This window comes from Dermacentor silvarum, chromosome 2 (genome assembly GCF_013339745.2).
Source record: "Dermacentor silvarum isolate Dsil-2018 chromosome 2, BIME_Dsil_1.4, whole genome shotgun sequence".
NCBI lineage: Eukaryota > Metazoa > Arthropoda > Arachnida > Ixodida > Ixodidae > Dermacentor > Dermacentor silvarum.
Genome location: NC_051155.1, coordinates 6490153 through 6499848, shown reverse-complemented (window position 1 = coordinate 6499848; position 9696 = coordinate 6490153). Strand labels below are relative to the sequence as shown.

At 47.0% G+C, this 9696-nt stretch overlaps 1 protein-coding gene across 2 annotated transcripts in view; it reads left to right on the top strand.

Moving 5' to 3' along the window:
- Positions 1–1383: 1383 nt before the first annotated feature.
- Positions 1384–9696, top strand: part of LOC119441294 (ATP-binding cassette sub-family C member 4-like) — a 450511-nt gene continuing 442198 nt past the window's right edge. The window contains exon 1 of one of the 2 annotated variants that reach the window (XM_037705919.2): positions 1384–1551. In XM_037705919.2, the coding sequence (XP_037561847.1) occupies positions 1475–1551 (77 nt within the window). In that variant the 5' untranslated portion in view covers positions 1384–1474. The remainder of the gene's footprint in view (positions 1552–9696) is intronic. The other variant, XM_049661127.1, reaches the window with a different exon arrangement.

Below are 9696 nucleotides of genomic sequence, written 5' to 3'. Positions count from 1 at the left end.
TCGGATGGCTCAGGCTCAAACACGAAGAAGAAGACAAACAGGGATGATGACGGCTATGTACAAATGAGAACGATGAAGTACGTTAAATGTGCTTACAATGTGTACACACACACACACACACACACACACACACACACACACACACACACACACACACACACACACACACACACACACACACACACATATATATATATATATATATATATATATATATATATATATATATATATAACGAAGATTACCAGTGTGCCGAATGCTAGCACTAGCGAACGGGCTTTATTACCCTCGTGCGCGCTGACCGACAAAGTGGCATACGTTTGGTTTGAGCAAAACAAAACCAAAAAAGTTCTACAAGTAATTTCTGCTCACAGGTATCACGCCGATCTGTTCATGAGATGGCGCATTATATTTAACAGGTTCTTTGAACTTCGCTGATTCAGTATGTGTCCACTGTTGGCTAATCTTCCAACACTCATATGTGCCACTGCGGCACAAGTACAGAACCCCTCAGTGCTCCTCTGTGAATGCACCGGCCTTCGGCATATTCCCTCAACACACATCGTCTCCGTGACAGAGTTGCGTCTCACACAGTGCATCCGCCTGATTTGCGTGTTTTCATTTGGGTATAGCTATTGTGCGATGTAGCGCGTAAACAGAAACATTGCATGATATTAAAGTTACAACCTTCGTGATGGATCAAGATAAACGTTGTGTATTGTTGCAAGCTGTATACGATGAAAGTAAACACGACTGTACGCATCGCCGTTATCTGTATAAACTGCTCCACTGAAACTTCGCTTCACATTGATAAAAACATGCGCAATGATGCATATAAATGAAAAAAGAAAAAATAAAGTGTTCACTGCGACACTGTGCTCTAGGCGCGGTCTATTCGAACAAACAGACTTGATATTTCTATTTCAATTTGTTTAGAAATGCGAAAATATTCGGCATTCGATTCGATGTTTGAAATACATTCGTACTCGATTCGGGCATTTCGGTTTTCGCACCCCTCTATTTCTTTGCATGTGCTAGTATGTGTATAGTATAGTATATCCCGTGCTAGTATTTATATATATAAAACATAAAACGCAATGCTGGGGGATTTACAAAGTGGTGCGAGAGATGGCACCCTACGAAGCCAGCGTCCGCTCGGAGTGGAGAGTTCCCGCCCGAACGAACGTCTTTTTGCTGCGCTTATGAAAAGCGCATCGTCAAAAGTCGGCGTAAACCCGTGTAACGACTGCCAGTCATAAAAGGTCGAGATAGCAGAGAAAGTAAACGGCCCCGTAAAAGTTTCCTCACAGTTGACGCACCCCGGGCTCGCAATCGTAATTGGTGCAATCACGAGGCGAGACGCTTTTCTGCGGCGGCGAACTGCGCGTCGCATGCTTGCGGTGTCACTTCTCTGCTGCCGAGGGTTCAGCGACGGCCGGCTTTTCGCGTGCCCCCGGCGGGACAACCGGCGGCTATGGAGCGGGAGCTCGAGATTCGGCAGCCTGCCAACCCAGTGGAGACGGCCAGCTGCGTTTCCAGGCTCCTTTTCAGGTGGGAGTCCTTTTTTTAGGCGCACCCTCGGCGCGAGTCTTTCCGAACCGGCCGCGCCGCCGGGGTCGACAAGACACAACTTTCCCTGCCGTTTGCGAGAGCCGAGCGAGGCATCCGTTGTGCATAGCGGCACTACACTGCCGCCCGCGGCTCGAAACACGGCACCATTCAATGGCTTCATCGAGCGCATCATTAACACCTGCCCAAGCGCGTTTCACCCATACTTACTCTTCTAGTTGTTGGTCAGATAACGAAGCCTGCATTTTCGTGCGAACAACTTCTAGTACCATTTCAGTGAGCTAGATTGTGGGTGAATATCTATTTGAATGATCGAGCAAGTACCGAACAGGTAGTTGATGAGCTATTAGAAAAATGTCGTACTTTTGCCCGCCCCGTGACGCACAGGTACAGATATAGTTTGCTCGAAGCGCTAAGTAAATCATTTTCGTAAGGACATTTCTTTAATATGGTATTGATTACGTGAGGCGCGAAAGATGAATCGTGAGTTAAAGGTAAAGCTCGAAGGGAAATTCGAGATGCCGCACCCTGCCTGCCCACTGCGGGGAATTGCTTCTTTTTTTCTTTCTCACCCTCGCTGTATTTCGTGCACAACTACAAAGAACTTCCCTGCCTATCAATAATTGTGAAAATTCCCTACTCACATTGTCAAAGAATTACAGAATTCCTCTGTCTTTAAGCTTTCGACTTGAGCGGGTAGGTTCGATGTCACACTAGATTAACATCTTCATTGGAAGTCTCACACTGCATCGATCTGTAAAAAATAACACAAATGTTTTATTCTTTACAAATGCCGTTATTACTGTGACACAAATAAGCCAAAATGTTTTCATTATCACTGAAATAGCATTTTCATTCATTAGCATTATCTGTTTAGGGTATTCATTTTGTTGGGACATTTGTTTGTTTTTGTCGTTTCCAGTGCTAATTACTAAGTACAAATTCCTTTTTGTAGGTTTCTAGTAGCTATTAGTAGAAGCACCCTGCCTTTTTTTTATAAATGCGTTTTTATGTACAGTCGTCTTCAATATGATAGGGAACAGCGAATTTTTTTGAAACGACAATAACTTGGGTTCAAATCTAGGAACTTGATACATAACAATAAAGTTTCCTGTTGTACGTTTAGTATCAGTGAACACTTTTATGGAGGGCATTTGAGTTTAGCATCTAAGGGCGTTTGGAAAAAAAAAGTTGTATGCCCTTTCATATTTATGACGACTGTCCATGGGATTAATTTATAGTTCGCCGTATTTGCCGTTGTGATGTGAATACTAACTAGCATGGATCCCAACTAGCCTTGAGCTCCAGATGTTTTGTGCGATATATCATGTGTACTCTTCCTATTTTGAATAAGCTCGTATAACAAAGTTGTCCCATGTTGCAAGGAGTTTTCTAACACTTCCCTCGTGTCACTGGCACCGCAGTTATTAACTGTTGGAGTAAGTCCGCTTAGTGCAGCCGCGTCTGCATTATGAAACATGATAGTCATTCATGTCATTCCAACATTAAGCAATGCAGTAAGTGCACCAGGCGAATGGATAGGATAGGAATAAACTTTATTTGTCCAGCGGTTAAGGCTGTTGGTGCCCGGGGCTAGGCTGCCAGGGGTCCATCGCCGGAGAGAAATCTTTCGAGATCCTCGGCAATGGCCCTGGCCCGCTGGACGGCCCACTCCTGGTCCTCGGGTGCCTCGCTGAGGAGGGCGGCTTGCCATCTCTCAGCGAGGCGCCCCGCTTCAGAGGGTCCTGCTGTTATCTTCCCCCTTCCTCTTGGTCCTTCTTCAGGGCGTTGACATTCCCAAAGTATATGGGCCATATCAGCCCGTTCGTGCTCGCACCACGGGCAGCCGGGCGACGGGTGCAGCGCGGGCCACAGCGGTGCAGGTGATAGGGGTTGGTGAAAGTGCCCGTCTGCAACCGCCTCAGGTCGACTGCCTGGGACCTGTCCAGCCGCCCGTGGGCTTGTGGATATGTCATACGTTCTTTCCTGTAGTGTGCAAGAACCTCTCGGTACGAGGCCGGAAACTCCTCGATATCACAGTCGGCGTCTCCGTGGCCCCCAGCTCCGTCCGCCGCGATTTGGGTTTGACAATATTTCTTGGCGCACAGGCGCCTAGACCAACACCTGAAAATGAAGCTACCACAAGGCTCACGGAGGAACAACCAATCCTGTTGCATTTTACTAGCTAATGGCACAAATATGTATATTTTAAACACGGAAGTAAGAAGATAGCAAGCTTTTAGACGTTTAGGGCTATATGATTCCTGAACTGTGCAATCGTATAGAAGCTGAGGTGGGTAAGCGCCATGGGATTGTAATTTTGCGGCAACGCGAAGGCACACAAGACGAGCGCTGACTATCAACTGAAGGTTTTATTTAAGTATATCCTTTGGATTATACACGGGTTGCAATCGCCTATGTATGACCTTTTACAGCAAAGGTGGCCAGGGTTCCGTGGATATGCATCAACAAAAACTCAGGTCTACGCTCGCACCGCCTTCTCTTTGGCGTCGTTCCAAGCGCTTGCGTGCCTAGTTTCTTTTCCTTTTGCTCTCCTCGGGGCTCGTCCACGCGAATGTGCTTGCGTCTTTGCTAGGCGTTCTCCGCGCCGCGACGGTCGTTGTCTTGTCCCATTTGCCACATGCGTTTGGCGTTTTGTGCACGATCTTCATCGGTGGTGTTTGCCGCCCGCCACCGCCGCTGACATTTTCGTTGCCGTTCCCGCCGTTGCTCTTCGTAGGCGCGTTGCTCTTCGCCTACGAACATGAGCACGTCATGTTCTGTTTCGTCATGGTGACCACCGATGAAGACAATGAATGTGTTCATACCTATGTTCAAAATTCTATGTCACGTCTGTGTCTTGTGGCAAACAGCTTCCAAGGTCCTCCACCTTCACTAAGTGGAATGGCTCATGATGCTTTTACTAAAATCTTCAGTTGAGACTACAGCGCTCGTCCTGTGCATCTCGTGTACGTACTCGTACTTTCTCGCTGCGTTAAAATTATGTTACCGTACCAACTCGCCCAACTTTCGATCCTGCTGCAGGAACAATGAACCGAGAGGTGTGGCACGTGGTTGGCGATACTCTGCCCAAATAGCGGAGTCGCAGTGTCGTTCCCTCCACCTGAAGCTTCCTTTGGCGATGTCGTCAGTCCGTTGGATTCTCGGCCCTTGATGCAGCGCTTTCTCACGATGGATCCACAGCGTCTCTGCGGCTCAAATATCAGAAATCGGAACTAAAGCTTAAGGTTTATCTAGCGCCCTCGTGTTCAAGGACGTTTGCCAATAGTAGTCGTTTTTAGTAGCCGAGAAAGAGGCGCTGAAGCGTTCTCACGCATTGGTGCGTTTGTGAGCGGGAAGGTAATAACAAAGGCTGTAATAGCAAAGGCTGTAATAACAAACAGAGAATCGAAGTCCCAGAGTTAGTTAGCGCTGGTAGAAGGGCTTAAGGCGCACAACTTGAACTATTTCAGGCCGTGAGCGGCGCCGCTGTGATTGCGAAATGCCGACTGGCATGCCCTCATAGTCCAGTGCGCGAATACGTCGGATAATCCTGTCGGGTCCGTAATAGTGACACGTATACATGTTTATCTTTCACCGGTGGCCGCTTTCCACCGGCTAACAAATGTTAAACGTTATCGCTCGGCGTAGGACGCGCCTGTATAGGAAGTTTCTAGAACGTTATCGATGCTTCTTTCCGTTGCCTGTTTTCACCGACGCCTATGTTATCTAATTGTATGACCGACGCGAATTGTCTAGAACTTTCTCGAAGACACGCGGGCATCAGGGATTAATCTGGAACCTTCGATGACTCAGGTATAAAAGCCGACGCGCTTCGCCGCTGATCAGATTTTCGACGATCGCCGACTGTGTTCGCCGCTATCGTTGTGCTTTGAGTGTAGCTTGCTTTTGTGGGCACAGGTTCGCCCAATAAACAGCCAGTTTCGTCATACACAGTTTTGCGACTGTTTTCTCTACCGTCACTACTACGTGACAATAGCGTCACACAAGTTTCTCGCTCAGTCCTCGTCGGCGTCATCATCATCATCATCATCATCATCATCATCATCATCAGCCTATGTTTATGTCCACTGAATGACGAAGGCCTCTCCCTGCAATCTCCAATTACCCCTGTCTTGCGCTAGCTGATTCCAACTTGCGCCTGCAAATTTCCTAACTTCATCAACCCACCTAGTTTTCTGCCGTCCTCGACTGCGCTTCCCTTCTCTTGGTATCCATTCTGTAACTTTATTGATCCACCGGTTATCCATCCTACGCATTACATGGCCTGCCCAGCTCCATTTTGTCCTCTTAATGTCAACTAGAATATCGGCTATCCCCGTTTGTTCTCTGATCCACACCGCTCTCTTCCTGTCTCTTAACGTTAGGCCTAACATTTTTCGTTCCATCGCTCTTTGTGCGGTCCTTAAGTTGTTCTCGAGCTACTCTGTTAAGCTACAAGTTTCTGCCCCATATGTTAGCACCGGTAGAATGCAATGATTGTACACTTTTTTTTCAACGACAGTGGTAAGCTCCCAGTCAGGATTTGGTAATGCCTGCCGTACTACCCAGTTTTATTTTTCTGTAAATTTCCTTCTCATGATCAGGGTCCCCTGTGAGTAATTGACCTAGATAAACGTACCACTTTACAGACTCTAGAGGCTGACTGGCGATCCTGAATTCTTGTTCCCTTGCCAGGCTATTGAACAGTATCTTGGCCTTTTGCATATTGAACTTCAACCCCACTCTTGGACTTTCTCGGTTAAGGTCCTCAAACATTTGTTGTAATTCGTCCCCATTGTTGTTGAATAGGACAATGTCACCTGCAAACCGAAGGTTGCCGAGATATTCGCCGTTGATCCTCACTCCTAAGTGTTTCCAGTCTAAGAGCTTGAATACTTCATCTAAGCATGCAGTGAATAGCATAGGAGAGATTGTGTCTCCTTGCCTGACCCCTTTCTTGATAGGTAACTTTCTACTTTTCTTGTGGAGAACCAAGGTAGCTGTGGAATCCTTGTAGATATTTGCCAGGATATTCACGTATGCCTCCTGTACTCCTTGATTACGCAATGCCTCTGACTGCTGGTATTGCTACTGAATCAAATGCCTTTTCCTCATCTATGAAAGCCATATAGAGAGGTTGATTGTACTCCGCAGATTTCTCGATTACCTGATTGATGACATGGATATGATCTATCGTAGAATATCCTTTTATGAACCATCCTGTTCTCTTGGTTGAGGGAAGTCAAATGTTGCCCTGATTCTAGCGGAAATTATCTTGGTGAATATTTTATACAATACTGAAAGCAAGCTAATGGGTCTAGAATTCTTCAATTCCTTAGCGTCTCCCTTCTTATGGATGAGTATAACGTTGGCGTTCTTCCAGCTTTCTGGTACACGTGAAGTCATGAGGCATTGCGCATAAAGCTCTGCAAGTTTTTCAAGCATGGTATCTCCTCCACCTTTGATTAAATCGACTGTTATTCTATCTTCTCCAGCAACTTTTCCCCTGGTCATGTCTTGTAAAGCTCTTCTAACTTCATCGCTAGTTACAGAAGGATCCTCTGTATCCTGTTCATCACAACTTCGAATGAAAGTAGCTTGGCTGCTCTGGGAACTATACAGGTCAGTATAGAATTCTTCCGCTGCTTTTACTATGTCAGCGAAATTGCTGATGTAGTGAAGAAGAGGGATGATGCAGTGGGGCATCCTTACCTTTGTCCCAATTAAGTGGCAAAGGTAGATCTGAGATACACCTCAAGCAATTCCAAAAGACCACTAACGGATACTCCACAACTGTTTTGAAATGAAACCAGCACCTAACCTGTCAATGGCCTGCTCAACACACCCGGAAACCCTCGTGGTCTCCGTGGCCCAGGGCTTGTTGCAAAAAATGCGAGCAGTTCGGCAATCTGAGAAAAAAGATGTGGCAGGTTCGGACGTGCACAAGAAAGTAGCTGTTATTCCGTACATCCACCAAACTTCCCACAATCTAAAGAAGATTGGAAAACGCGTAGGCGTTGATGTCGTGTTTTCAGCTCCGCTAAAACTTTCAATCCTTTGCAAGAAAACAAACCCGTGCAATATCAAAGAGAATAAATCATGCGAGATTCAACACCAGGATCGCTTTGTCTCTTGTGAATAGGGTGTCGTATATCGCGTGCCGTTGGCTTGCGGACGCGAATACACTGGACAGACTGGCAGGTGCATAAACACCAGACTAAGAGAAAACAGCAAGAATGTAAGTGACGGTAATCAGGGCCAGCTTGGCTTACGCTGCCGTAAATGTGGTGATAAGACTACATGTCGCCGTACCAAGTCATGCATGCCTAAGTTGAAAAAAGCGGGATTGTATCTCGACACAAAGACCAGTGCGTCAGAGAGAGGTGGTTAAGATTGCTCGTGCGAGAGAGAGGTGTGCCGTCACTAACACTGACCAAGGAAGAACTACGGTGTTTAGATGGTTGGTGATTGTGTCCATGTTGGTATCACCTTGTGCCATTCAGGCTGACTGTTGTTTCTTTCCTTATTTCCTTGCTTTTCCTTTCCTGCTTAACTTAGTATGTGTACATATGGCTAGCATCCTCAGTAGAATAAACAGTTGGAAGCCAGCGCTCTTTTCACTGTCTCTATCGTCGTCCCTTCCTTGTTATTTTTCGCGCTGTTACACAAATTGCAAGCATGTCGGCGAGGGTCCTGTTCAGCCGCTCCGTAGCACCATCCGTCTTCCGGTGGCAGGCAGTTGTCCATTTGTAGCTTGTCTGGCTGCATTGCAAAATGGCTTGGGTGTGCTCTGCAGTGAAGGACGCTCCGCTGTCGGTGATGTCTGCGGCACCATGTCGCAGAAGTCCTCACGTCGATAAACGTCTGCATTGGCTCCATTCTCGGTGAGGAATTTAACTTTGGCCGCACTACCTTTAGGCAGAGCTTTTGTTCCGGCGTAGCGGGTAAGGTAGTCTTTAGCTACCGATCCACTTATTTACAGATGTTGACGTCGTAAAAGGTCCGAACAAGTTCATCCCGCTCTGCTGAAAGGGTTGGCGAGAAGGCTCGATCGGCTGTAGTAATTCCGCCGGCCTTGTCGGTGGTGTCCTGCGTCGTTGGCAGTCTCGACATGTCTTGACGTAACGGGTGACGTTGGCGGTCAGGCGCGGCTAGTAATATCTTTCTTGTAACCTCGATAGCTTCCTTGAGAATCCGAGGTGCCCAGCGGTCGGATGTTCATGTAGCGCTTGCAGTACCTCCGGACGCAGTGCTCAGGGAACAGCAGTTGTTTGGCGCAAACTGGTGAAACGTTCTTTATGAAGACGACGTTTTGCAGCGAAAACGATGACAATCATCGCCTAAATGCCCTAGGGACAACGTCGGTGTTGCCTTCCAAATAGTATGCCTAGGTTTCTAACTTTATACGACCGATAAAACTACTATCCTTAGTTTGTATAGCTGTTCACTAGTTTGCTATCTCAACCAATGCTTCGCCTTTTGGGTGAAACTGCGACTTTCTTTTTTTAACACGAGCTAGGCGCAATCACGAATGAATGAGCCGAGCTTGTTTTCAAGCCGGATAAGCAGCCTAGATTCCTAAAAGCAACAAATGTGCCCTTCCAATTGCAGGCGTCTGTACTGTCAGCACTGTCTTTCAGGTCAGTGCTGTTACTGTTTCTTTCCTCAGCGTTTTTAACACGAAAGTGTTTTATGTCGGGGTCCACCAAGACTTCACTGACGTATTTCCGTCACGGAAATACGTCATACGGAAATACGGAATGACGTTCTTACAATGTACACGAACATAATACAAAGAAAGAAACCAGAAGAAAAAGTTCCACAAACATGCAAAATTTGGAAATCGAACCCACGACCTCTCGGTCCGCGACGATAGATCGCCGAGCGTTTAACCCATTGCGCCACAAACGCATTTGCAGAGAGCTACACAGACGCGCCTTATATATCTAACACTCCTCCGTGTACCCGCGCTCTTGCTCGGGGCGGTGCCGCCGCCTACGAGCAGAAAAGAGAAGTACTGCATTATGACACTAACGCGCACCGACAGTGAACGCTTCGGTGGTCTCAGCACTACGACGCCTCGATGCCAGCATTCGAAGGGACGCTGCCATCAAGAAGCACTAC